Source organism: Trypanosoma brucei, chromosome 5, assembly GCF_000002445.2.
Source record: "Trypanosoma brucei brucei TREU927 chromosome 5, complete sequence".
Classification (NCBI taxonomy): domain Eukaryota; phylum Euglenozoa; class Kinetoplastea; order Trypanosomatida; family Trypanosomatidae; genus Trypanosoma; species Trypanosoma brucei.
This window is the reverse complement of record NC_007278.1, coordinates 154,521-182,211: the sequence shown is the minus strand read 5'-3', so window position 1 is coordinate 182,211 and position 27,691 is coordinate 154,521. Positions and strand designations below refer to the sequence as shown.

General features: G+C 49.3%; 8 protein-coding genes across 8 annotated transcripts, besides 13 other annotated features; all 8 read left to right on the top strand.

Annotated features, from left to right (window-relative positions):
* Positions 1-27,691: part of a sequence feature (sequence corresponds to BAC RPCI93-29K2) that runs on past both edges of the window.
* On the top strand, positions 174-6,557 carry Tb927.5.570 (hypothetical protein, conserved; the record flags this gene model as incomplete). The annotated part of the gene is made up of 1 exon (XM_839638.1): positions 174-6,557. One exon carries the CDS (start codon positions 174-176, stop codon positions 6,555-6,557), a length of 6,384 nt encoding a protein of 2,127 aa, XP_844731.1.
* Positions 7,816-9,297, top strand: Tb927.5.560 (hypothetical protein, conserved; the record flags this gene model as incomplete). Its single annotated transcript, XM_839637.1, has 1 exon — positions 7,816-9,297. The coding sequence occupies one exon, from the start codon at positions 7,816-7,818 to the stop codon at positions 9,295-9,297; it is 1,482 nt and encodes a 493-aa protein (XP_844730.1).
* Tb927.5.550 (vacuolar ATP synthase, putative) lies at positions 9,840-10,991 on the top strand (the record flags this gene model as incomplete). Its single annotated transcript, XM_839636.1, has 1 exon — positions 9,840-10,991. The coding sequence occupies one exon, from the start codon at positions 9,840-9,842 to the stop codon at positions 10,989-10,991; it is 1,152 nt and encodes a 383-aa protein (XP_844729.1).
* Positions 11,292-11,315: a microsatellite.
* Positions 11,705-11,734: a microsatellite.
* On the top strand, positions 12,169-12,783 carry Tb927.5.540 (hypothetical protein; the record flags this gene model as incomplete). The annotated part of the gene is made up of 1 exon (XM_839635.1): positions 12,169-12,783. The coding sequence occupies one exon, from the start codon at positions 12,169-12,171 to the stop codon at positions 12,781-12,783; it is 615 nt and encodes a 204-aa protein (XP_844728.1).
* Tb927.5.530 (hypothetical protein, conserved) lies at positions 12,974-14,959 on the top strand (the record flags this gene model as incomplete). Its single annotated transcript, XM_839634.1, has 1 exon — positions 12,974-14,959. One exon carries the CDS (start codon positions 12,974-12,976, stop codon positions 14,957-14,959), a length of 1,986 nt encoding a protein of 661 aa, XP_844727.1.
* On the top strand, positions 15,684-17,279 carry Tb927.5.520 (stomatin-like protein, putative; the record flags this gene model as incomplete). The annotated part of the gene is made up of 1 exon (XM_839633.1): positions 15,684-17,279. The coding sequence occupies one exon, from the start codon at positions 15,684-15,686 to the stop codon at positions 17,277-17,279; it is 1,596 nt and encodes a 531-aa protein (XP_844726.1).
* Positions 16,083-16,133: a microsatellite.
* Positions 17,198-17,265: a microsatellite.
* Positions 17,516-17,555: a microsatellite.
* Positions 17,813-17,843: a microsatellite.
* Positions 18,206-18,239: a sequence feature (AT_rich).
* Positions 18,986-19,056: a microsatellite.
* Positions 19,417-19,526: a sequence feature (A-rich).
* Tb927.5.510 (hypothetical protein, conserved) lies at positions 19,739-20,122 on the top strand (the record flags this gene model as incomplete). The annotated part of the gene is made up of 1 exon (XM_839632.1): positions 19,739-20,122. One exon carries the CDS (start codon positions 19,739-19,741, stop codon positions 20,120-20,122), a length of 384 nt encoding a protein of 127 aa, XP_844725.1.
* Positions 20,861-20,901: a sequence feature (T-rich).
* Positions 21,727-21,795: a sequence feature (A-rich).
* Positions 22,043-22,082: a microsatellite.
* Positions 22,177-26,388, top strand: Tb927.5.500 (hypothetical protein, conserved; the record flags this gene model as incomplete). The annotated part of the gene is made up of 1 exon (XM_839631.1): positions 22,177-26,388. The coding sequence occupies one exon, from the start codon at positions 22,177-22,179 to the stop codon at positions 26,386-26,388; it is 4,212 nt and encodes a 1,403-aa protein (XP_844724.1).

Sequence of the window (27,691 nt, the reverse complement as noted above, 5' to 3'; positions counted from 1 at the left end):
TTGGCCCCAATGCTGCTGTCTAGTTGTACTGTGTGTTTATTCACAAGGGAAAAGCGGTGCTCTTCCACAACCTTCACGTTCCACTCTTTATGCATTTTTTTAATCAACGATAGCATTTAGTGGGAAGGTCGTCGTTTTTATCCCCTTATTGAACGTTATCTTCGGTTAATCTGATGGAAGGGCAAAAGTACGACTGGGCGAATGCGCATGCCCGGTTATGGACTTCATTTAAGAAGTCACAAGAGAGCAACGATACACCCACTGCCAGGGGGGATATCCGCATGCACTCTTCACCGACAGCTCCTTCTGTTCATCTAAGAAACTCTGCTGCTGTTCGTGATATCACAACGGCAGTTCTAGCAGAGGCAATGGGACGTGGAAAAGCTGATGAACCTGTATTTACCGAAGAGCTAGAAGCCCGCATCGTTTGGCTGTTGGAAAATGAGGGAGTGGATTCTCCCATGCGCGATTTGTTGGGGGCGATTATGCATTTGAAGAAGCGGATAGAGATGAGAGGTGGCGAGGTTGCGATCACAAGTTCTAGAGTAGCTGACATAGTTGGCGAAACTCTGTATCACCTAACCGGAAGGAAAGTATCTGGCCATGTGAATGAGGGTGCTAGTACGGGCAAAGACTTTGATGACGTCAATGAGAGCCCTTTCCTCAAAGTTCTCATGCAGGTTGAGAAATGTAAGAAGACCGCGCGGAAACTTGCGGAGAGGAATGGGATATGCAAAAGTTATGATAGCGAGTCATCGTTGGGGGAAATACTTGATATGATGAGCTCTTGCAGACCCTGTGCTGTGGAACGAACCATAGATGAGGATAACAAGGAGACGTTACGACAAGTTATGGACATACTTGGGGCATCCCCAGGGGTCCCAGTAGGCCAAGCACCTTCCCTGACGCTAAAGCTGACGAAGGACTTAGAATTTGCTAGAAGGGACGTTCATACCTGTTCTGCTCTTCTTCACCAATATGAGAAGGCTGCAATGTCCCGATTTAGCTCGTGCGGCGTTGTGTCGCCGCCTACAGTGGAGCAGGAACGGGCAATATTGCTGTCGGACAGACCTAATGTAAGCGTTTCTTCTAACGATCAGTGGATCGAAAGGGAATTCAAAGATGTGATATCCATTATGACACAAGTAAATCAACGTTTTCATTTAAACATCGTCCCAAATCATCTTAGGGGGTGGCCAACGAGCTCTTCAGCCGAGGTTGTTTTCGACCATATGCGCACGTCTCTCGAGTCTGCTAGGGATATGATAGCTGCGCTAGCGGAGAGGGAGCAGGAGGTTCGGTCAAAGCTGGCCGAAATAACACGAAAACTAAGGCACAGTGACGACCGCAGTGCGAGCGAGTGCAGTGACGATAGATTCTCGAGGAAGCTGTCAGATGACACCGTCGTAAGTGGGCACAGCACTGCTATCGAGATGGCTCAGCATTTGGGTTTGTTGGTAGATCACCAGCTCAAGAAAGAGGAGAATGTAAACCAGGAGTCTTTGCAGGGTTACAGAAAGAAAATGAGGGAGATACTGATGCGAATTCTCCGCTGGCTGCCTGATGGTGATGGTTCGTCGCAGGGGGATACTGACCCAACGTGTTTGTCACCGACCAAAGCGCCGCAGGATGAGGACGCATTAGCGGGATATGTGGAATCTGTTGTGCAGCGCTTCGCCGCGCAGTCAAATGTTCCAGACACCCTTGTACCCCATATAAGGGAGTTGTGTACCAATGTTTCTCAGCTAGCTGACAGTCTTGCATGTGGAAATGTTCAGTGCATTGACGACTCAACGATGACAACACTCCTCAGCACAGTGGACCAACTGCGGCGATGGGTACTGGGGGAGCGTTGTGACACCCGTTCCTCTGCGGACAACGCGCTGATTCAGCAGTGTTTGTGCGAGTTGGCCCAGCTACTTCCTACGGGAACGTCGCCCAGTTCGTGTGAAGGAGCTGTTGAAATTGAGCCCCCTGTGAATAACTTACTGGAAATGGTGCAGCTGCTGAAAAGGCGACAGGAACAGTGGGTTCAAGAACAACACAAACATCAGGCTTCAGGTGCAAATAGCCGAATGGAGAAGGCCCGCTTGGAGGAAATCGTGCGGGAGGGTGGGAAACAGCTCGTTAAGCGGTGCAAGGAGATACTACTCATTTCAGCTAACTCTGTGGAGGCTGAGGCCGTTATCAATGCCCTTTCTGACGAGCTCACGGATGACGTCCCCGCCGTGAAAGACTGCGCAGTCGATGCAGCACCAGGTAATAACCAGGGGAGTACTGGAGCCCATTCGATAACTTTGGCGACTACCGTATTTCGGGACCTGGACGAGCGCATGAAACTCATCAAAACGCGATACCACCGGCTGCAGCATGCCTACGAAGCAAACAAGGTGCGGCTCGATAATCTAATTCAGTCCAATATCCCTCGTGGGAAGCGTTGGGCGCGCATATGCAATACAGTGGGGGCGCTTTGCCGTGCCGTGGGTGTTGAAGAGCTCGCTTTTCGCCTTGAGCATGATGGCCGACCAGAGTCCCTGCAATCACCCTCTGCTCCCACCGCATCCGCATCTAATACTACTTCACCTGCTGCTGTGGCTTCGGCATTCAAGCAAACACTCCGGGCTGACCTTACCAAATCGGATGCGGGGCAGTCGGTTACTGACGGGGAGTTGCTTGAGGCACTGAAGCTCGTTGAATCGCGGCTCAAAGATAATACAGCTCTCTGTGATCGTGTAAGTCAGCAGTCACGACTACTCTTGTTGCAGGAGGAGCGCAAGCAGTGGCGCGAGGAAGTGGTGACCTTCCGTCAGGCTATTCAGGTAATTTTGCAGCGGCTGGCAGAAGCGGGGCAGCGGATCAAGCGGTCACTTTATCTCTTGGGTACAGATGAGTGTGCAGAGGACGATGTGGTGGAGACGGTGCTGCGGGAGCAGGAATGCCGTGACGATGATAAAAGCCGATTAAAGCAACGGCAAGACGAAGGCGATGGCGGTGACCCAGACAGTGAATGGAACGGAGCCGACGAAGAGCGTCTACAGAAGCAACAGGAGGTGAATGAGGAGGCGCTGGCTGTGCTGCTTCGGAAGTTTGGTAGATGGGCTACTCGGCTGCATGAGACGACTGAGGATCATCTGCACACTCAGAAAAAGTTGGTGAAATACTTCGCTGCTGTTCACCGGTTCTTTTGCAACGCAAATGTGGCTCCCCCAAATTTAGATTCATGCACCGAAGCGCTTCTGGACATCGACACAACACTCATGCACTTCGCTGATGGGATATTACCGGTTCTCGATCGTGCCATCGACGCCGCCCAGTCCAAGAGAAAAAAGAGGACCGGAGTTACCAGTTGTGGTAATAAAGCGCTACTGAACATTCTTAACAGCGGAAAAAGCAGCGCTGATACCGGTGATAGTGAAGCATGTAGAACAGTTACCGGTGAGAAGGATGATGCGGATGCGCGAAATGAGGTGATGTCGCTGTTGCTTCAGAATGCGCCCGCTGATCGTATTCTTCCCGCAGACCACCGAATTACACGACTGTACGAAATGGTGGGAAAGTTGCGCACAATGGTCTCCGGTCTGTTAAGTGTACGCTACTTAGCCATCCCTGTTGCGGTCGGAAACCGGGGCAGCGGTGGAAACAGTGATGAATTGGTCTTCGCTGATGGGTTCGGTGACGATGACTATATTGAACTAGATCTCAATACGCTGCGGGCCGTTGGTGGGAAAGGTAGCAAGGAGGGTACTGCTGGAATTGAAGGCGATCATAACAGCGGCTCAGGGGCTGCGGCTAACATAGAGTCGAAGGGAAGTGATGGTGCAACCTATGTGTCTGACGAAAAGCTTCTCCGCATAGTGGAGTCAAACGTGACCGCTGTTTACCAGGCTTTGGCGAAGTTTAGTACCGATTACAAGCTCGCCGCCATCTTATTGCAAAAGGACACGGAATCGATGCAGCATTTCATCGCTGAAATGCTCAAGTATTACATTGAACTCGATGTGAAGCGAGGCTTTGGTCAGGACCCCGAAATGCTTCGTGAACTTTACATACTTATCCATGAACGTGCTAAGCGGCAACGCGGGTGCTACTTCTTCAGTCGCGTGGGTGGCGAGGGACCTTGCGTTTGGTCAGCTGCCCTTGAGCAGTTAAGTAGTGGCTTCATCGGCATCCTGGAAAAGCTTCACAAACGCACTGAAACAGCTGCAGAACTGCGTGAATTAGTTGATGACGTGGTGGATATTTGTGCTATGTATGTTAATTGGGTGGATACAACTGGAGCTACTATCACTTCCCTTCATCCCTTACCAGAAGATGTTTTGACTGCTTGCATTCGCCAGGATGTTGTTGCAGAAGAGGAGGTGATGTCTGTAGTTGAGGGAAATCAGTTGCAGCCACATGGTAACCAGAGTTGCGATAGGTGCAGCGATGCACGGGATGAACTTGAGGTTGAAGATGTTCGTGATTCAGGGGAGGAGGTGCCGAAACCACCGCTTCCACCTGGCCATTCCCGCCCAAAAGTGTCTCATTTCAAGAAGGATGACATCGTGCTTAAAGTAATCGCCCATATGTTTCAAGTGGCACAAGAGGTTCTTTCTCTCAGTGGTAGCAACAGTGAGAGAACACAGCAACTAGAAGAGCAGCTACAACTTCTACGCGAGAGTGTCGCTGTTGCGGAACAGGGAAGGGACAAGGCTTTATCCGAAGCTGCAGTGTCACGCGCTGAGCTCCGACGGTGGAGGAGGCAACACCATGTGCCAGATGATCAGCTTCAACCACCGCCCCCGCTGCCCATAGTTCAACAACATCAACAGGAGAAGAGGCCGAGCGGGTTAGAAAGACCGGTGTCACCGTCTCCAGTCACAACCATCACCATAGATGATGAAGGCATTCACCCCGGCGTGGGCCGGGCTCCTCCGCCGAGTGCTGTTGCTCCTGGTAGGGACGACGCTCTTTTGCACGTTGCAGAGGTAATGAAGGAATTGACTGACGAGCTGCGTGGTGTTTGTGGGCGCCGTGGCTCGGACATATCTTACCCTCCCGTGGCAACAGTTCTGGACTCTACATCGAAAACGCTAACGGCGTCGGAAGGCTCAAGGCGAAGGGTTATGATGGATACTGAGAGTGATTTTTATAGTGGAGCCTCTGTTTCCACTGCCGCATTTCAACGGGGTCTTGCAACAAGGGGATCTACGGCAGGGGCGCCCTTGGTGAGGGAGCAAAAAGGAAATGCCATGCAATATGGCAAGAGTTCTCCATCTTTCGCTCCTCCCACCACTCCACCACGTTCAGGTAATAAGGAGCTGTCCCCCATGGGTGAGATGAGTGCATCGCCCCCGTCCTTCCAACCACCATCACAAGGTCTGCAGATACAGCAGCGACCTCAGGGCATCATTCAATCCTACGACGAAGGAAGACACTCACCAGCAGCAAGAGACACAGTTGTCTTAGCTTCTGGGGGGACGAAGTACACAACCCGCGCTCCATCTACCCAACACTACAGATCACACAGTGAAGGTGTGAATGCCCACGAGCGTGATGTGTCCACCAGGCAGCGGCATGCCGGTCGCTCCCGAGGAGGCGCTGTCAGCGATATGGTTGGTGGCCTGCAAACCAAGTCAGACGGCAGGAGGACGACATCCGCGACTCGGGCCCCTGTAACCCGGACACCTCCATCGCTGTCAGCGGCTTTACGTGGTCAGTCGCCCCAAGCAAACCCTCGAACACCAGTCAGGGTGGCTGCGTCACCGTCCTCACTGTCATCGGCAAATGCTGCAGCGCCAACGGCAGCAGCACCAATTCGTCGTTCTTCGCCACACTCCCGGAAGTATCGGGACGGGATGGAAGAGTTGATGGATGGCCTTTACGCCAATTATCACGCATACCATGACTGCGTTTGTGGAAACCAGCCAAAGGGACACCATGGATCTGGGGTCTTGAAATCCACGAACCGGCCAGCTGCGGTGGTAGCCAGTAGACAGCGCGCCCGAAACCGGAAGCCCGGCACCACTGGAGATCGTTACTGTGAAAACGTCAAGCGGTCCCCCGGTGGCTCGCTGTCTGTTCGCACCACCGTGTCAGGAAAGTCGTATGCAGCTGGCGGTGGACAAGCCCGGCCTCGTAGCAGTAATGAAGAAGACTACACCCTGCATATGAGTTCCTTGCATAACACCGGTAGTTCCATCGTTATTTCACCGGACAGTACCGCCGCGTACCCCGATGTTGGGGATACAGACGCTTCGCGCCGCGGCCGCGACCGGCGCCAGATCGGCAATGAGGCGCAAGGGCTCTTTTTTCGTGGATTAGAACGTGAAGAGTCGCTGCGCGGCCCCGCGAGACCAGTTATCTCTGGCACTCGATCGCCATCGCGTGCACGCGATGGCGGAGGATTGAGGGGGATATTGAAGCAACAGCACCACCAAAGGCAATCAACAGTGACGCCCACCCGCAGGGTGAGCTCGTTAGGGTACGGTGTTAACGACTACGCCCATGGTGCTAATTCAAAACAGCTGCTAGATGTTGTAGCTCGGACAAAGGTGGGGAAACGGGATGAGTTCTGACGTTCCCCTTCGTTTACCCCCCTGAGGCGGACGAAGAACTAAAGTCGAGAGGGTGGCGGCGCTATGAAGTATGCTGCTCTTCTTTTAGTCTACCTTTGTGCCGCTGTGGTGGCTGTTCGTCTGGGCTCTGCGCGGGCAGTGTTGTTCTGCTGTCTTTTTTCCTTTAAAAGAGGATGGGTCAAGCAGTACCCATAAAGAAAAAAAGTGAGATATCGATAGGGTTGTGCAGATCGTCGGGTAGGGTGGGGCATGGCGTTGCAGCACGTACGTTTGCGTGAGAGGTTACATGACGGTGAAATAGATACGTATTTGCATCGCATTCCTATGGAATGCAACATAGATATGCCGGGCATTTGACACGAAGAAACGCAAAAGGTCCTGAAGGTGTTCGTATATGGTGCGTGTAAAGGGCCAATGCAAGACAAAACTCCACGGGTACATATTGTGCAGTTTTGAGTGAACGGATGACCATAAGAGTTCGTTGCCCCCATAATGGTAAAAGCACAAACGAAACTGTATTAATGTGACTCGTACCGTTTGAACGTTTCACATTCTTACTTTTTCCTGTCCCTCTTTTCCATTGCTTATTCTTGTTTGTGCTGCTGTTGTCAAAAGGATCCATAGAGCCCCCAAATTATTTTCTTTTTAAAAGCTATCGCTGCTGTTTTTCTCCAACGAGTGAAGTGCACGTGGCCCAAACAGTTTCTCGGCTGCTTGGGCGTCAGGCCAAGGGAGGTGAGCAGGCAAAAGGAGTTGCTGAGAAAGTTGAAGTGAGCACAACACGCCACGTACGTTTGTGTGCGGTTATCTCCCCCTCTTTTACAATTGGAAGTGATCACCTCCGTGCGTTAGACGTTTTTATTGTGCTCCGTGCTTTGCTCACTCCCCTCATCGTCCCCCATTTATGCATATAAATGCGTCCCTTCCTTTCCAATTCGACGGTCAGCTCGAACAACTGTCAGACGTGTGCGTGTGTAGAGAGTTGCAGTTGGTACTTTCTGGTGCGAGTGAAGTAGTGCTGTTGTTTACAACTCCCACACATTTTTCTGAATTCATGCACAATAGTCCCACATAGTACAGCTGGGGTGTAGTTTGAGCTGCTAAGGTGCGTAGCGTGAGAACGGGACATTCACAACGGTAGTAGAGCGGTAAAGGCGTAAACAAGTACGTAAATAGAAGAAGGGCACGTATCGGCGGGGGCGGTAGCAGTTTTTTTTTTTTTTTGGGGGTGAGTGAGAAGCACGCGCAACGGCCACAAATGAGGAAATATCATCTATCCCCATTGGTGTGGGCGACCACTGTGCATCCGTCAGAGTTGACGGCTGTAAGCCATCCTGCGCTGCCTTTGAGTGGTTGCTACTGTGTCAGCCGCAGGCACCGCTTGACAATAGCAACCGTTCTTTCGAATATCCGAGGCATGGCAGACGAGACAAGTGATATCACATCAAAGCTGGTTTATGCTCAACGCAGGCAGGAGGACGCAGTAGCGTGGGCAATTAAGGAGAAGGAGCTATTAGCCGCCAAAGCCAAGCGTCAGTTGGAGGAGGAAGCGTTGCAGCAGCGGGAGGAGCGCAAGCTGGAGGCATACACAACGGAGTTGGAGCAAACTTCCGGCCCTGAGGTTGCCGCTGCTGCGCGGCAGCGCATCCGTGAAGAGTCGGACACTAGTGTGCCATATACTCGTTCTGTTGACGCATTTGGTGACAAAAGTGTAAAGTTACAGCATTCCTTTTCGGGGCTAGCTGACAACCGCATCATTATGTGGTGGGAGCTGCTCTACTGGAATTACATCCGCTTCTTTTTCACGCAGGAACGCCTCATCGCGAAGGACCGATTTGGTAATAAGTTTACCGTCACATGGCAGTTCCAAAAGGGGCGGGAGGAACAGCGTCGCATGTATCGCAAAGATAGCAACAAGAAGCACCTCCCGTATGGGACACTGGCCACAGACGATAGGTTATGGGAGCGGTGGATGCGCGGTCACCGCGGAGACCCACCCAGTGTGGCAGAGGAGGAGCATAGTCGCAGCTACAAGAAGTCGTACTTCGGTCCCATGATCTTAGATGATGAGGAGGTGGAAGACGCACTCATGCGCATAATGGCCCACATGAACCGCTCGCAACAAACCTTTCAGGAGCTTGATGATGATCAGGTTTACGGGGATGCCCACAGGGCCACGAAACCATTGCGACAAACTGAGCACAACCCACAAACCGAGTACACTCAAAAGGCGAAGAGCGGTGCTACGTGGACCCTTGGCTTTGTTCGTGGGGATCTTTTTTACAATGAAGAGGAAGTTGAAGTGATGCGGACTGAGTTGGGCCACGTTTTCCGTAACATGGCGTGGCAAGAGCTTGAGTACAAACGTCAAGTGCGGATGAATAAGAAGCAGCACCCTGTACGCAAGCCCACGTCAGATGATCCAAATGACCCAGATGGTGAGCCATTTGCTCACTACTGGGAGAGGACAGACCTGGGTATTCCATACCATGATGCCGTTCCGGACCTCACCACTCCGGAGCTGGAGCGGCTCCGAATTGAGGCTGATCAGTTAGAAGACGAGCGGCTGGCGATTCGGAAGGAGTTGGGTTTGACGGACTTAGGTGACATTAGGGAAGGTCGCAATCCCATTGACAAGGACGGCGCCCGGGAGCCATTTCAGCCTCCACCCGTCTCAACGCGATGGAGGCCCAAGTGCTGGGAGGAGGCGTGGGGAACGGGTGCGGGGAATAAATGGTAAATGCTTGCTTAATTAAACGTGCACTGTTCTTGTGCGGGTGCGGCTTGCGAGAGTGTGTGCACACACCTTAACGCGTTCGTATTTAAATTCGCCCGGTAAGGGAGCTCTTTATTTAATCACCACCGTCACAACAGCGACAAATGACATACCTCTCATAACGAAGCAACGGGCGCACGCACTTATGCATTTGCTTTCCTACTTTCGCTTATTGTTGTTATTGTTGCTTTTTCCCCCCATCGCTTGACTTGTTCGCTTGTGTTGCTGTTAAAGGGAAGGAATACGCAAATAAAGGGTAGAGAACAGGTGATACACAGACAGAGTTGCTTTTATTTAGTATTGGGTGACGTGGGTGGAGAAGGTTCCGTTAACACTCTAGACAGGTACGGGAAAGGAGGTTCGAAGAAGGCTGGTAGGAGTTGGAAACGACATCGATCTGAGCGTTCTGTTTGTAGCTGCTTTCTTCTTTAATACTGTGTCAGTGCCCCTGGAGGAAAACTAGCGAAAAGAGGCAGGTACGTCAGTAGCTACACTATATTATTATAATGGGGCGAGGAATTCTGAACTTCAACGTGTATGATGGTTCCCTCGAGGCCATTGTCCACGGCTACAAGGACGGGTTTCTCCGTCCAGAAGAATACGCCAGTTTGGTCCAGTGTGACTCACTGGGTGACATGAAGTCACAGTTGCAGGTCACAGATTATGGTAATTTCCTGCAGCATGATGGGCAGGCACAGTTGAGCGCCCGAGTTATTGTCGAGCGTGCACAGGAACATTATGCGAAACAGTTGCGTGAGCTAAGGTCTTGGGCGGCGCCACCGCTATCCCACTTCCTCGATTTCATCACGTACGAACACATGATCGCAAACGTGCTGAAGCTCATCATCGCAAAGCGCAGTGGGCGTGACGGCATGCAGTTGTTGACCCGCTGCCATCCTCTCGGCTGGTTCCCTGAACTTGCCAGTTTAACCGCTGCGGCTGACGTGCGTGAAATGTTTGAGGTGGTTCTGATTGACAGTCCAGTCGGTCGTTTCTTCAACGCCAACGGTGGCCTGGAGAGTGATCTGGATGAGCTGTCTGTGGAGTACATCCAGGGCATGCTAATGAAGAACTACTATGAACAGTTCTACGATCTCTGTTGTGAACTGGGTGGCGCAACTGCGGAAGTAATGTGTCCACTACTGGAGCTTGAAGCAGACCTGACAGTGCTAAGGAGTACTGTGAACACAATGGGCGTTCCCGACATCCATGCAACTGACAGGCGGCGGCTGTTCCCGAGTTTTGGGTCACTGGTCGACATCCACGACGATATCGCGGAGGCTGAGAGCGTGGAGCAGCTTCGCGAGCGAGTCCGGCGTTTTGGACTCATGCATGAACTGCTTGATGACAGCCGGTACAACTCTACTTCCTCTTCTTCTGCTAAGGGGGGTAACAACAACAGGGGCAATAATGCCGTTAGTGGCGCTGCATCTGGCCAAACTGGAGCTTCTGCGGCAGGTGCCTCTTCGTTGGAACGGCGGTTTGTGGAGGTGACTGTGGCCTTGTATAGAGATGCTCTCAGTCGACAGTTTCAATATGGTGTTTTCTACGCGTGGGCCAAACTGAAGGAGCTTGAGGTTAGTAATTTGCACTGGATTGCCGACTGCATCGCACAGGGGATGATGCACCGCGTAGATGAGTACGTGAGCATATTTTAAGCAGGCCGCGGAGACGAATCTCCTTTTTTTTTTTTTGATCTTTCCTCCGTGCGGTTGCGCTTATGTGCACATACGTGCGTGCATAATTTCTTTCGCACTATTATTGTTGAGGTTGAGGCTCCCACGGCTTCTGAGCATCATCCACACCAGCGCTGTTTCCTTGCCTTCTTGCTTGGCCTTTAGCTTTACTTTCGTTCCCTTCCGCTTCATTCATTCATTCATTCGTGCTGTTATTGTTATTGTTGCACATCTGCATTATCTCGTTTATTGGCCCTGCCGATAATGTCTGCGGTGTGCCGGTATATATATATATATATATATGTAAATGTTGTGGGACTGTGAGAAAAGACGTGGTGGTGACTGATGGATGAGTGAAATGCCAAACTAAACACTTGTGTCATCTGCAGGGGGGTTGCTGTGATTTCCTTCTTTTCCTTTGAGGTTAAATGACTCCCTAAATGCATGAGGCAAACTGTTGTGTGAGCGTTGAATTAGTTTGGTGTTGTGACCCCACTCCAACGTGCTTTGAATTCTTGGTGAGTGCCTGTTTTTTTTCTTGCTCTTTTGTATCGGTTTGGTGTCACTTTTAAAGGTTCTTCTTCATTACCATCTTTACTATGATGATCGCCGTTGCTGAGTGTCTGTCCGTGTTAACGGTGTTTGAAGTGGGGGTTCATATGTTCGCACGGGAGGTGTAGCGGGAGGGGGGCAGCAGAAAGGAGAAAAGGAAGGAAGGAAGGAAGACTTAAGTTGGGAGTTTGGGGAGCTTAACTGAAATGAGGAGGATATGTGGCCTGCCGTCAATTAGCTGCATCAATTTCAAGTGTGAAGAGAGAAAAGGTTCCATTGGGATTTGAAGAGTGGGTTGAGGAGTAACAGGGCAAGCGGAGGGGGGGGGAAAGCTCAAACAAACGAAGAGAGAGAACGGGAAATCAGAAAGTAAAAACAAGGTAACGTGTGCTTTCACGAGGTGGGGTCGCATGAGCCGTCGTATCCTCAGGGGGGGGGGAGAGGACGAGAGATTTATTTTTTAAACCTCCTTTACATGTGTAACAGGTCGGGGTTGGGAGTGAAACCCATTTTGTTGGGAATCATTTGTTTACCTTCATGAGTCAAACTATCTCCGAACTGATTCTGTGGTGTTTTTCCTCCCTTGCGCCACGTCTGATAAAACAAGATGAAGGAATTGAAGGGTTCAGAGGGAGATGATGTGCCTCGACACCAAGAGATATTTAGGATAATGGCTCAAATGCCCCTGCTTATTCCTGAGGGCGCAGGGAAGGCCCGATGGAATTTGAACTCACCGGGAGATGTTCCGTTTTGTGTCACACATTTGACTTTTTTTTTTCTTCCTCTTCCTTCCTTTTTGCTTCGCTTCTATTCGCTATTGGGTGCAACTTCACACGCACAGGATGTCCTTCCCTCCGCTTTCTTGTCATCCTCTTACGGTGCAAATAACGCACGTGCTACCTTTTTATTTTGGTACTTGTCACCAGTCCCTTCCGTTTGTGATTTGCTCCGCTTTCGGATTTGCCGCGCTACTATCCACACAAGAAGGATGGCTGCTACTGTTGTGCGTAAACACATCATTGTGTATTTAAAGCTACACAGATGCATATGCTTAGCCATTTTTGTTTGCATACCAGAGGCCTGTACTATCACTTGCATCTGCCTCGTCTACTGTTATATCTCTTTTTGTGCCCCGACGGAAACATTCGGGCCTTTCTCTCTAAACATACAACGAAAGAAACATCCCCACTCATTTTCCACCCAAACGGAGAAAACAAAATAAGGGGAAGGGAGTCGTTACCTGACAGGGCCAAGCGGAAGTGTGCTGACGATAAAGGGAAGAAGAAGTCTAAGGAAAAAAAGAAAAATAGTGCGTACTGCACCTCCAGCGAGGGGAAGGGACACAAAACGCAAGGGATAACACCGCAGCGCACGGCTGTAAGTGACTTGTCCCGCAAATTCAACCGGAGGAAATGAGGACGTTCTTTTCGCACGTCATGGGCGCATGGAAGTCGAAGCGGCAATTACCCCGTGCCGAGGTCGACTGCAGTGATTTAATCAAAAGCTTCCCACAGGCTCCAACTACAGCAGAGTTGCGGCAGGTGGTGCATCGGCGTTTGTTCGGTTCGGTCGGTCCCGCGAGCAGTGAGGCGGAAGCACTGCATCGGGAGATGGGCATTCGCCACACCGTTTTTGATCTGCAGTATCGGTGTGGTGCCAGCGGGCGCTGCTGTTGCTGTGAAAGGATTGAGCCGAGTGATGGACCGCACATGGCCACAAGCGGCGGCCATGTATCTGATAATTCTAAGATGGGCCCCACTTCCACCACAACATCCGGCACCAGTGATGCGGCTTCCATGCTCAGCATGACTATAAAGGGTAGTAGCGTGTGCCGTTTCCCCCGTTGCTTTGCCATGCGGCCGATAACCAAAGGCGCGGAGGTGCTTGCAGTACGTCTCGCTTATGAAGTCGATGATGCCCCTACACCGAAAATTCGGGGGTTGATTAAACTAGCTCGCGAGGAGAGGTTGGCGGCGGCTGTTCACGGAATTCAGCAGTTAGTTGATGCAGAGATTCGTTTGGCGGCAGGTGGTCGCGTATTGAGCAGCGCTTTTCAACTTCAACATCAGTACAGTGATGCTAGCGCCACGAGCATTGGCTGTCATGTTGGTTTCAATGGAGGAGGAGGTGGTGATAGTGGCTATTACTCTTATAGTGCAGGTGGTGAAGCTTGCGAGGTGAGCCCCGCCGCATTGAAGTACGGTAGTGAAAGCGCTGTGGGAGGAGGTGGAGTGAATCCTCTGTTAGAAGAGGCTGCACTGCGGGAGGAGATCGTGTCGTTGTACTTATGGAGGGCGTCATTGCTGGTAAACATGCGGGAGGATGAGCGGGCGGTGTCTTCACTGTTGAACTTAGCTGCTCTGCTGGCACCAAAGAGCAACACGCGTACCAACCATAACAGCGACGATACGAAACAGCAGCCAAATCGAGATGAAGGACAGAAGGAAGAACAGTTCCGGCAGCTCCAGCAGGATCGACTTCGACTGTACACCTCTGCTGCCTCCTGGGCAGCACTAAATGATATGGAGGTGATTTACTACCGTTCACTACTCAAGCGGTATGAACCCTTCCCGCTGGCTGAGACGTTTGCCCATGACAGGCCGTTACTGTTAAAACGTGTAGTGGAGGCATGCCGCTGCGACAATGGTGGTTCTCTTAACTGTCCTAATGGCGTCAACAGCGGCAGTTGTAGTTATAGCAGTGTTGCGGATGCAGAAACTGTTGCATACATCACGGAGTGTATAGCACATACCGTTTTCGCAAAGGAGGTGACGGCAACTGTTTCGCGGGCTCAAGCGGCGCAACAACATGGAGACCTTACTGAGGATCCTATGCGGAGTCTCTGCCTTCCATTCGCACTACGGTACTACAGGTTCTACGTTGGTGGTGCTTTCTGGGAGCACTTCTTCCGGCTCTTGTGCATGCCGCCCATACCCCCGTCAGGACGCAACGAGGAAGCGGAACGGTTGGGTCTCACTCCTAATTACGTGCTGGATGCCGTTGGGAGATCTATGCTACTACATCATTTAGTAATGCTCCACGAGGTACGGGAGAGGGAAATTGCTGACGGCACGGTGGCTTCAACCATACGGGAACTACATAAGGAACAGAGTCTGGCCGCAGCCGCATCTGCATGTGAGGGCAATGGGGACATGGGGGGATGTGGTGATTCGGGTGTGCCAGTGCATCCCGCGCATTATGAACATGTTTTAACGGATCGAGAGCGGGCGGTTGCTGTCACGCGATTGAGGGAGCTGCTGATTGTGGGTCGCGGTTACGAGTCCGTTCTCTCAGGTAAGGGAGCTAACAATAACGACACCGGTAGCAGCGGGAACAGCGCAGGCGGAAATAACGGCGACGGTGACGGGGGCAGCAACAACAACAAAACTAGCGTCTGATGTAATTTGTAATGTTAGCGTCGTCAACAGCGCTTGTATAGTGCATACATGCACGTATGCGTGTGTGTTTATTTGAAAAGAAAGTATGCAAACTCTTGTTACGCCCTATTATGTCACCCCTTGGAGAGTTTCTTCCACATAACTGGAGGCCACGGCATACTTTCAACTCGACTGATACATCTGTGACCTCTTTCGTGCTATTTGTTTTTGTATTTGCTTTTTTGTTTTCCTTCCATAACCGTTCTGTTCAGTCTTTGCTTGGACACATTGTTAAATATTTTATACCTGTTGTCACGACAACTACTGTCATGAATTTGCAGGGACTCTGATGCTGGTGTTGTCGCCAAACGGGTCTGCTTATTTCCTCTAAGTTCTCCCTAATGTTGATCTACTAGCGTTTCCCCCTATTTTCACCTTCTTTCCACTTTTTTTTTTACCTATTCGTATAGACGGATATCTACGCTCACACCTCACAACGGGATTAAAACAAACATTGGGAGTAAATCTTGGTAAAACCCCCGACATAATTGCGTGCATACGCCTCGTCCCTTTTCCCTCAAATAATTTCCGGTTGTTGGTGCTATTGTTGCTATGCATATATCATACTGTTCCTTTCCTCATCACCCTTCTCCCCATAGTGCTCTCCTTTGTTTTGTTTTATTTGTTTCTTTTTTTTTTCTCTTTGTAAAAGAGATATACGTATCGCACCGTTATCCTTTCATTTATGTTACGTAGTTTGGTGCACTCGTCTCGAACGCTTTCCCTCCCCGGCACGCATGTTGCCCCAACATGTATTGTTTACACTCCACCGCCTACTCTTCCCCGAGGCACCACCGCTTCATTTGATTGTACCGCCGCTGGTGTGAGAGCCATCAGCCTCGTCGGTAGCGGACTTCGCAGATGTGGCGTGTCGGTGTCAAGCGGGTGCGGGGTTAGTGCCACTTCGTTGGGTGGCACCTTCAGAATGTACCACTCCGGTAGTGCCGGTGCAGGCGGTTACAACTACTCCCAGCCTCCGTCTCCATACGGCGGTGCTGCCTCGAATTACATGGGAGGCGGATATTATGCTGGAAGTGGTGATCCCAACTATTCTATCGACAATAACAGCAACGCCGTTGCTGCAGGTAGCGGTGGGAACGCTGGTGGTGGCGCTGGTGGTGGCGGTCCTGTTGGTTCGGGTCGACTGCCGTTTGTGTCCCGCCCCTTCCGTTCCCCTGTTCATCCCTCCTCTTTCATTGAGCGAGTGCCGCGTAACACTATTTTGAACATTGTCCCACAGGGTCGTCAATATGTTGTGGAGCGTCTCGGGCGGTACCACCGCACATTAGACCCCGGTTGGTGGTTTGTGATCCCGTTTGTGGATAAGATACGGTACGCGTACAGCGTAAAAGAGCAAGGTATCGAGATACCAAACCAATCAGCCATCACATGTGACAATGTTATGGTTGAGATTGATGGTGTGCTCTTCCTTCGCATCGTGGACACGTGCAAGGCCAGCTACAACATTGAGAATCCCATTTACAATTTGCTCAATCTAGCACAGACAACAATGCGGAGCGAGATTGGACGACTTGACCTTGACACTCTGTTTCGCGAGAGGGCGTCACTCAACAAGAACATCGTTGAGGTGCTTCGGAGTGAAGCAGCAGATTGGGGAATCGAATGCAAACGCTATGAGATACGCGACATCACTGTCAGTGAGTTGGTTCGGCGCTCTATGGACCTGCAGGCCGATGCGGAACGACGTAAGCGACAACTGATATTGCAGAGTGAAGGTGAGGCGCAGGCGGGGATTAATCGGGCGGGAGGACTCCGGCGAGCGCAGCGACTTGCTGCACGGGCACAAAAATATGCCACGGTTCTTCGCGCAGAGGCGGAGGCGGCGGCGATGGCATTAAAGGCGGATGCGGTCGGTCGCAGTGTTGGGACGGTTGCCAATGCATTTAATGCATCACCAAATCCCCAAAGTTTCCGTGACGCGGTGGCGCTACGGGTGGCGGAGGAATATATTGAGAAGTTTGGGGAGCTTGCGCGGCGGTCCAATACTGTGGTGCTTGGTGGTGGAGGTTCAGGGCTGCCGGTTAGTGACCCCGCTGCATTTACAGCTCAGGCACTTTCTGTATTCCGTGCCGTCAGCGATAGTTGTGGTGGTAATGTTGGTGATGCGAAGGTGCCAGCAGTCGGCGCAGACCCGAACATTATGAATAGCAGTTTGGGCTCAGGTGTTGGTGGTACCGTTGATAGCAATAGCGTTGACAACAATAGCAGTAGTGATAGTACCTCTGATGATAATAATAATAATAGTAGCGGATTTAGGTAGCATTAGTGGAGGTAGTGCGCGGCGGGAGGGGACCATGATTTTGCATAGGCGGATGCGGGAGTCTTTTTTTTTTTTTAGCGGCCCTCTTTTCCTGTCATGTTCTTCTAATCTCGGTCCCTTCCCGCGCTCTCATTATTTCATGGAAGTTTAGGCAAAGACTCGGCAGGTTCTGTTTTCAACGTTTCGTTACCTAATTCCAAATTTCTTTTGTGCGATTAAATGGCTCGAATTTCCTTTTATTATTATTATTGTTATTATTATTATTATTTTTGTTATATCAATTAGTCCGTATTTGCGCCGTTTGGAAGGTATGTACATGTCTTCACGTATGCGAGTGTGTTTCGTTTTCTTTGGGCGGACTGTCTTTTTGTTTTTCTTTCTTCAGATTGTGCTGTTGGGTTGATGCAGACCACGCTTGATGCTTTCTGTCCCTTTCTTTACTTTTGTTGACGGAAAAAATGTTGCGGATGTAAACCTTTGAAATAGTAATGACGAGCGGCAGCATGTCGTAATGGGCAGTACAATTGCCACTGTATTATTATTATTATTATCATCATCATCATTTTTGCTAGTTACAACGATTGTGGGTTACCGTGTGATGCGCGTGTGTGAACGGTGCTGAGCAGCGTGGGAATTTGTCCTTTTTTTTTTTTTTTGCACAATATGTGCGCTTGTGTCTGTGCCTGCATTTTTTTTCTTTTGTTTTTTTTAAATCTTCCGTCCCTCCGTAAAAGAAAATAAAGCCCAACATGCAGCTCTGTTTTGCATATTGATATTCACTGAGGTGTAATGCGTGCGGTGCCGTTAGAGACGGAGAGGCGGCAAGTGATACCGAACAAAACGGCAGGGGAATGCAGAAGAAGAATTTGTGTTTTTTTTTCTTTTTTTGTAACATAAGGCTATGTTTAGAGTTGACGGATTGCCGGTAATTATATTTATATAAATATATATATATAAATTGATGATGATAAATTTAACACCGAAAAAATGGTCGTTTCGAATAATTAACTTGGATGAGAGGAGGGAATGGAAAAGGAATCAAAAAGAGAGATGGATGTTGGGGAATGTATGTGTGTGTTTCTTCTTGGATGCAATGTGAGAGGAAATAATAAAAATATGATTAAATAATGAAGGGAGTGATGCAAACCAAACCTAATCAAACCAAAACAAGTCACATGCACACATGTACGTATATGAATAAATATATTGAAATAGAAAGAAATAAAGAGAGAAGAATTTATGAAAGAGCCGAATAATGCGATGGATTACAGTACTGTCGGTAAGCAAAAAGAAACACCACACAGCCGGAAGCGTATGTAACGTAGTGCGCACCTATTTCCTCTTCCATTTCTTTTTTCTTCTTGCGTCCATTCACTTATTCTGTTTTGGTGATTTGCACAATTGCGAATGACATGTTGGGGATTCATCACGTCTCGCATATGTTTGCTTTGTATTTATTGCTTCATTTCGTATAATTTTTGTGCCTCCTTCCCTCTTTTTCTTTTTCATTCCCGTATAGTTAGTTTTATTAGTTTTCTTTTTTCTCCCCCACTCCTCTCCGTTTTGTTCTCCCTCTTTCTCTTTCTCTATCACTTTTTTTTTGAAAGTTTATGGTGCGTTAGTTGAAGTTCTTCCTGTTCCCTATTGCAAAGTTTTTTTTTCCCTTTAAAGATGGAAAAGTAGAAAACATAAGCAAACTCTCTCTCACACACACACATATATATATATATATATGTCCACATGAGCATAAATATATTTTATACATTTATTTATTTATTGATTAGGATGATAAGCAAGCAACTACGCTCGTAGAGTGCAGTTACGTGTTACTTTATAAAAGCACCTCTCTTCCATTTTCTTGCGGCGTGTGCGATATCTTCTGTAGGGGAAGCGCAAACGTGTAAATTTATTTTATTTTGTTTTTTTTGTGTGGTATGCGCAGCACTTTGAGCGTTTCTATATGCAGTCGCGCGTATATTTATTCATTTCATTTGCAGTGCGCCGAATGACGTTCAAAATTGGGCATATCAATGCGTGTATTTTTTAAATAGAAGTGTTTGTTTGTATTTTCCCATTCTCGTCTGTGCACACAACAGTTAACATATTATATTATTTCTTAACTTCCTTTCATTGATCCTTTTCTCTTCCTGTTTTCCCTCTTTGTTTTGTTATTTATTCCTTGTTTATGTTGCTTTTTTTTTCCCCCTCCTTCTTCGCTTTGCTTTGGTTTTTATTTTTTTTATTTTTAAAAGAAGAAAAACAACGTCAAATCAATCTTACTGTATCATTTCCTCAACAGGAAGGAGGTCGAATACATAGGAAGTAACTTTCAAAGAAAGCAGTAGTTGGTAAAATCACAGCTTATAAATCAGCTCAGAAAACTCATTTATTTTCTTATTTTTTTTACTTTTTTGTTTTAGAAATCAAATATAATAACCAAAAAGCCCCATTTCAAAATTATGCGGCGCTCAATCATTCGACTTGCCACTGCAACTGCTCCGTCTCGGGTACGTCTCTCATCTGCGGCAGTGACGGAACCAAAAACATCCATGCAACCGATGCATGCGCATGTTCGCTCTTCTCATGCATATGAGGCCAGTGCTAAAGGCGCAGAAGTGGGCGCAAGAAATGAAGCCGCTTTCATGAATTATGAACTCGTCCGCAAGCTCGACCTCGGCGGGTTATTTGCCATTCCACATTTTGTGAATTTGTTGACCATTACGCCGTTGTATTGTGCAGCATTGGCGGTGGGATGTTGGACGTGGGGACTTTTCTATTGGGATTTGTATTGCCGCAGCCATTACGAAACGGTGCTTATTGCAAGGCCTGAAGCATTGAAGTGATGTGAAGGGTAAAATGTACAGATGGTTTGGTGTTACTTGCGGACGGTAGCATTTATAATTGGTGAATGGTTATTGAATTGTAACCACAGGTGGTGAGGGGATAATTTCAGTCGTGTGGTGCGTATTTGTTCCGAAATGAGAAGTATTTGACGTACGACATGAAGAGGAGGGGAGGGGATCATTGTTGCAATATTAGCGAATATTTTAAGTCAAAAAAGGGAGACAGAGCAGCATTGCTTTTCGCATTTGCATATTTGTTAATATACGCATATGTTTGTGTGATGCCATTTCTTCTTGTTTTTTTTTCTTTTTTAAAAAAACTTTCGTCCCTTTGTTGTTTTTTTCCCTGATTCATCACTCGGGTTTCTTCACTTCTGTTATTACTACCGCGATTACCACCGGTGCTTCGAAACGGCGCATTCAAACAGTTTTGAAGGTGACGGTTTGAAGGAATGATTGGAGTTGGGAGAGGCCCCTCCCCCCCTCCCCACACAAAAAAAAACAAGAAAAATTTTCACTTTTTGAAATCACGTGCATATGTTTTTTGTTTGGGCGTTAGGTGACTTAAAACGAGTGGAGTGTTATCGGCCACAAAATCTATTTTCTTTTTTTTTTTCCTGTTGTATTTCCTCATTCTTCTCCTCATCCTTTCACTAGTTCACGGTTAAGTGAAGGGGCTCTGTGTGAACAGATGAAAAAATAACTTAAGGGGTGGGGGACGGGTATGTGTGTTTGTGGAACAAGAAAGAAGAGGAAAAAAGGAAAAAAGGAAAAAAAAACGTCAAGTAGAGCTTATCAAATGCAAGGAAGGCGAGTGAAATTACGAGGTATTATAATTGTTACCATTATCGTTTTTTTTCCTGTTTCTGTTCCTGTGGCCGTTTCGTTTCGAAGGGAATTGAATATCGAAGTTGAAATGTTTCGCATGAGGGAAATATGGACAAGTGAAAGCATGTAGTGAGTTGAAGTACCCGTGAGTCAGTTGCTCAGTTGACTGCGTGATCAGAGAAAGAGTTTGAGGGAGGGGGAAAGAGATGATGATTATAGGTGGTGATATTTTTATTATTTCTATTTCCTCCTTCCGATGCAATGCAGCTTCCGATGATGAGCACATATGCATATAATTTGTATGTTCTCATGGATGGAAGGTTGTGCTCAGAAGGTGTTTCAAAGAGATGTGGTTCAGCCGCGTAATTGGGAGCAAAGTGATTCAGGGGAGATAGGTGTGTATGCGCATGAGGGTGGGGAGGCTCCTCATTGTCGCTTTCACTTTCTTTTACTTCATTTTGTGTTTCCATTCGTGTAGTGTAAGTTGTATGTGGTACGGGTGGTTACTGTTTGTTAGCCTCCCCTTTTGTAACACATGCGTGTACCATATCTTTGTAGTCAGTTGTTAGCATGAATTCTCGTTCTGTTTCCCTTTTCCCCCTTTCCACTTATTTTTGTCCCGTATACCTCTACTCCCGCCAATAGGCTGCGGTTGAAAACGTTATGTTGTGTCCGTTGCCGCTGTTCAGTACGGACTGTAATCGAAATATTCATCACACCTTAATTGGCTCCTCCACGTGTGCGGCGCAAAACTTTTTTTTTAATACGCACTTCACTTTTTCTTTCTTTCCTCCTCTATTCTTTTTGATGTTTTTTTTTGTTTTTTTGACCTCTTTTTCTTCTTTGTGATGATAATGGTGGCAGCAGTTGCTAGTGCCTTCACTGCACTTTACCCTGGAATCCGTGTGCATTAACACAAATAGATAAATAAGTACGGGGAGTAGAAATATAATTAGAGGGAGAAAAGGAAGAGAGCAAAATAGCGCCAACACCACTGACAATAAATAGGTAGTGTGTAACCAAATAGAGCGGTTACCTTCACCCCTTCCAGTCTCTAAATTCACATTTGCAGGGACGTCAGACGAGTGAACTTATATACAAAAATAAATAAATATATATATATATATACGTACGCGAGTTTGTAGATAACTTCACTTTGTTTATCATACGCCAGTAGTGTATACAATCCGTTACACTGCGGTGGTAGTGCGGGGTGTTTGAAGTTGATGTTACCACCAATACGCCGCATCGGCGGAAAGACCGCAAGCGTCCCCGGGACTTCACCAGGAAGAGGCGGCGCCGTCGCCAACACAGCAAAGGTTGGTTTGGGAACTGCGACTCCCACTGATGCTGAAGAAGGAGGAGAAGAGAAGGTACCCGGGCCCGCAACCTTGTCACCAGCTCCTTATGAGGCCACGAGAGCGGAGCGTCTCACCCACTGGCTTCGCAAGGAGGGTTTTCCCCCCTCCTACACGGAGATTAGTCCGGCAGAGGAGAGCATCTTCAAAGCTACTAGGAGGTTCCAATCTCACTTTCATGAGTATTTTCCTAAGCGTGCGCCGCAGCTTCTTGCCCCGTTGAATGAGTGTCGCACCCGAAAGATGATATGCACCTTCATTCGGCCCACCATTTTTCCCTTTGATGAATTGTTTGATGTGGGTTCGTGTGCGAGGTTCCTTGCGGGGTATATGCGGTATGAGATACTTGAAGACACGGAAAGGCTTCCTGAAGTGGTGGTTTCCCCAGCCACGACGCTACAGTGGCAGATTGGCAATTGCTTCGAGTTGAGCATACTTCTCACTTCGTTGCTTGTGGGAGTGGGGTACAACGCCTACGTGGTGGTGGGCTACGCTGAACGCGCCGTGTGCGAGAATGACAGTTCACAACGGGAATGGACAGATGAATATGGGGAGCTTTCGACTAGCGGAAAGAGCAAAAGCAAGCGCAGGACCAGCAACAAAGACAGTACGTATTGCAGCAACGTGGTTGGCACCACCGGTGGAAGGGAGGAAAATGCCAATACAAAGGCTCCCGTGACGGATGACTACTGCTGTTATGTGGACTCTGATGCCGATGATGATGGCAGCGACATGGTTGATGCGGAGTATGCAGCACTTGTAAAGGACCGCCTGGTGCTCCGCCCTGCTGATGAGATTGATATGTACTCCCAGTACCACCATCAGCAGGACGACGACAAAGACACGAGAAGTAACACATCCTTTGCGGGATCAAGGGTTCAGGGGGCCAGCGAGAGCTACGCGAACAGCGTTAGCCTCTGTAGCCCCTTGGCTAATAATGTGGTGGGTGCTACGAGCCCCCTTTGTGGTCCTAACACCAGCTTCAATGCTTTCAACAACCCGGCAAGGTGTGGAAATGCTGATGCCGCATCTGTAATAGGGGGGGATGACGCCGTTAAGGGACCTGCAAAAGGCGAGTCAGTCAACTTCCCACCTGTTCGACGGCTTCACAGTTGGGTACTTGTTCTCCCTGGTGGGCGCAAGAGCGTACGTGAGCCCGTATTCGTCGAACCTTCCCGGGGCGACCTCATCGCGCCGGGTGACGCCGATAGCTTTTACACGGGTGTTGAGGGTGTTTTCAATGGTGACAACTATTTCGTCAACCTCACCCCCGACGCCGCTGTCAGTTCACTGGTGCCTGATCTTCAGGATGCATCTCAATGGGAAGCGGTTCTCTTTGAACTGGACGTTGAGGACGAGCGCAACATTTCGCATAATTTCGTTGGCACTCCCCTCAGTACACTTGGGGGCCAAGTGCACTTGGGGGCCACTCCTGGAAGCGGAGGCGGCGTTTTAAGCGCTAGCCCATCAGCAGTATATGGAAGCCGAGGGTTGGGTAACTCGGCAGGCATGAGGCGGCGCTACAATGATGAGGGATCTCCAGCACAGCATCCCGGTAGCACATTTAGCGGGGGATTTTCCACTTTGGCAGGAGGACTGACGCATCTCATGCAAACTACGCGAGACCGTGCGGTCCACTTTTGTTGTGCTTCGTGGGTGGAAGAATTAACATTGAACCGGGCCCAGTATGAAAGTCGTTATCCAGGTGGTATGAAATTCACTCGCTATGTCAATGCAGATGTGTTTCGCTACGCCGCGTATCTAATGCCTGACCATCGTGTGCTTGAGGTCTATTTGCCGGATACGCAATATCCCAGTCAGGCACAAATACATCTGCTTTTTGAGCATCGTGCGGATAAACTGCGCCGCCGGTCGGTGTACCCCACGGCATCCGCATTCATGAGGCGGACGAACAGTGTGAGTGACTTTAGGAGTGGTGCTGCCGCTGCGTCTGGAGGTGAAGGTTTAGTTGCACTTCCGGCAGCGGAGGGAGAGGGAAAAGAACCGTACGACACGGATTACGATTACTCGAGCGGGGCTCAGCAAAGGGCGGGTTTGAGGAGAAATATAGTGACGAGCGCATTAGACGACGAATTTCGGGAGACGAATGTGGGTAAGCGTCGGAGTTTTGTGCGGCACCGGAGCTTTAGCAGTGGTGCCTTTATGAGGGAACGGACCGTGTCGAATTCCAATAGCCAGCTCATCCCGTTGGTTGATGTTGTGGTACAAAGTGGTAACTTCCGCCTGATGCAAGAGTGGTTCGAACGTGGCAGAATGTTGCAGACTTCAGTAGGGGGGCTGCGGTTACTTACGTACGAGCCAGGTGTGCAGCGAACTATGACCTTTTACTGGGATGCCCGTAACGATGGCTTGTGGCGGAGACAGGAGTTTTTCTACGAGAGTCGCGCCCTTCGCAAGGTGAAGGAGTTTTACAGAGGGCGCGATGACCGGTTATGGTACCGAAGTGCCACCTTCGATAATGTGGCTGCACTCAACATGGGATACAACTTGTCCCACACCAATTCGCAACAAGTTGGAAGTTCCCCCTCTACTAAGGGGAGCGTGCGGGGTGCGGATGACACGCAACGTGCGGAACCCATCCGAATGAGTGAGAAGTATCATCGCAATGAGACCATCCCCCCTGACGACGATGTGGCCAAATACGTCTTTGTGCGCCCTGCTGCGGTAGCCGCTGCACGTGCCGCTACAGGCACAATGCATCCACAGCTTGTCGCGTCGGCTGCATTGTCACCGGTGTGCGCAGGTCCGTCTACTGGCAGTGTGGGGTCGCTGTCTGAGGGTGGTGAAATGTGGGTTTATTTCCATTACCGGCCGGGGAGTATCATCCGTCCCTATCGCATGTACCCCAAAACTGACCCTGGTGAGGAATGCCTTCTCAGCGCCGTGGCGGGGCCGAAAGGGAGCATTTCAGGTACGTTGCCATCTATCATCGTTATGATGCCAAACGCGACACCCCCATCGGATATGGAACAGTGTAATGAGCGCAACCGACTGCGGTGGTGGGTCACGATGTGTCAAGGGCGTGTACGGGCCTCGTTGGCGGAATGCAATGCCATTGTGGAGTCCACACGTGAGCCATCGGGTCCGGTTGCAGGTCCTGACGAAGCGGAAGCTGCTAAGCGGTCATCGGTCGAACTGGGAGGCCTCGCTGGTGCTCAACTGACACCCGTCGCCGAGCAGAAATCGCAGGCGCAGAATCAAGAGTATTTGCTGCCCGGACTTTGTCCCTCAAAGCGTGTCGCTCTGGCAAACGAAAAACAGCGCCGCGTTCCCGCTGTTGTGTCCGTCTTTGACACGCTTCGCAACCGTCCTCGTGAGACTGAAGCGGAGCGTAGACGCCGACTTGCTGAAGAGGCTCTGCGTGAGGAGGCACGCTGCGATTACCTTGCGCCATACATCGCGAAGCTTGACCTCCCCACCACATTCAGTGGTGACTACATGAATGTTGCCCTCACCATGGACCAAGCCCGCCGAGTACGAGATGAGGCCCTACGTGAGTTGAAGGAGCGCCTTATCCATCGCGGTCGTATTATACAAAAACAGATGGATGAGGAAAGGGAGGAGCTCACTCGTCGTCAGGCCAACTATCAGAGCAACGTTGATGCGGCTGTGGCGGGTGTGGAGTCCACCGTGAAGGCTTCAGGGGTGGAGACGTGCAGCATCCAGGGAGTACTTGGAGCTGCAGAGCAGAAGGACATGTCAGATTCTGTGGCCCTTGCTGCTACAGGTGGCGGTGCATTAGGGGAGGCAGTTACAGGGATACCAAGCGTCATGGGTGCATCCTGCACAATCACTGCGAATGCCCTTGCAAGCACAAGTGCTGCAGTTGCTGTAACCACCAGTGGTGAAGTTGCACGGGATGCGAAGGAGTTTGCCCAATACTGCAAGGAGGCCACATGGCGCATGAAAACACTAGACGAGCTACTCGTGAAGCATATTGATCGTGCAAGCGAGAGGTACGCCAAGTTAGCGCAGAAGCTCGCGGACGATCCAAGGCTTTCGGCGTTGTACAAGAACAACCCAACTCCGCAGACCGACAAGTATTCAGTTCAGCTATAGAAGAATTATGAAGAGAGAGAACAATGCAGCATCCAAAGATGGAGAAAAGGAACAAAAGGGATTAGAGGCAACTGGAGCGGGCGTCTGGGTGACGGGCCTTTTTGCGCTTTGCTTCCGTAAGATTAACTGCGCTGCTGGACGGTGCGCGGTGAGAAGGGCAGCTACGAAAATCCCTTCAAAGGTGCTGAACTGCAGTTCCATGATATGCTAGTAACAATCATGACCTCCATTTTTTATTTTCCTCCTGCACGCACCCGTGGTGAGTAGTAGAGATTCATTAGAGGCAATGATTTGTTTAAGATAAATGTTGATGATAGGGAGAAGAAGGAGAGAGGGAGAGCAGGTTTTTTTTTTTTTTCAAATTTGAGGGTATATCAGAAGGGGATGTATGGCCATGGCTACACATGGATCAACCGAACACCTCGGATGTGCTAAGCTGGGTAAGCGCGTCCGTAACACAATGGGGATGGCAAATGTAAAGATGGAGAGACCGAAAGAGGACAGAAAGTCCGAAAATCAAATGTACAATAAAGTCAAGGGTGATAGTTTTATTAAATCTTCATTTTGCACACGTATGTACGTTGCCGCCTGTGTTGGGGAAGCTGCATAAGAGGAAAGATATGGTTAAAAACTTGTATTGGTAGTCTTTTGGAGTTGGGAGTGTGAAGCATGTGCGGGATGAAAGGGGAAGATATTTGTCTGCGTTGTTGTGCATCTGGTGTGATATATGTACAAGTTCATGTAAATGATGAGGGGAGAAACTATTTCGTGTTTTCTACGCCCATCCGTGGAGTGGTGACGCCTTTATTTATCCTCTTAAAACACTAGCAACAAATAGACAGGCAGATTCACACAGGCATCCTTCCCTGTGGCGCCGCCATTTTTTTTCTTTTTTGTGCATGTGTGTTGGAATGGCGTATACTTTATCAAAACCCCCTTCCATCGCTTTTTTTTTTCTCTTCTCGCCACTGCTATTGTCTCCGCGTCCAAACACACAACACCAAAACACACTCATACCGGTGTATACGTTTACCCTTTAATATTCCCTTCCCAACCCCGCGTTACTTGTCGTTTCAGACAGAGCCCTTTGCTTCTTATTTTTTTCCACACTGCCTGTAATACTGTGCTTCTATGTTTCAGTGTTGTGATACTTAGCAGAAACGTGTAAGCGGAGGAGAAATAGCAGGAAGTGAAGCGAAACCACATAAAAGAGAAAAGTTATCGTTTACAAACGAACTGTGGGGAGGTATCGTGGATTTCATAAAAAAAAAAGAAAGACGAGCTGCACTGTGCTGAGGCACCG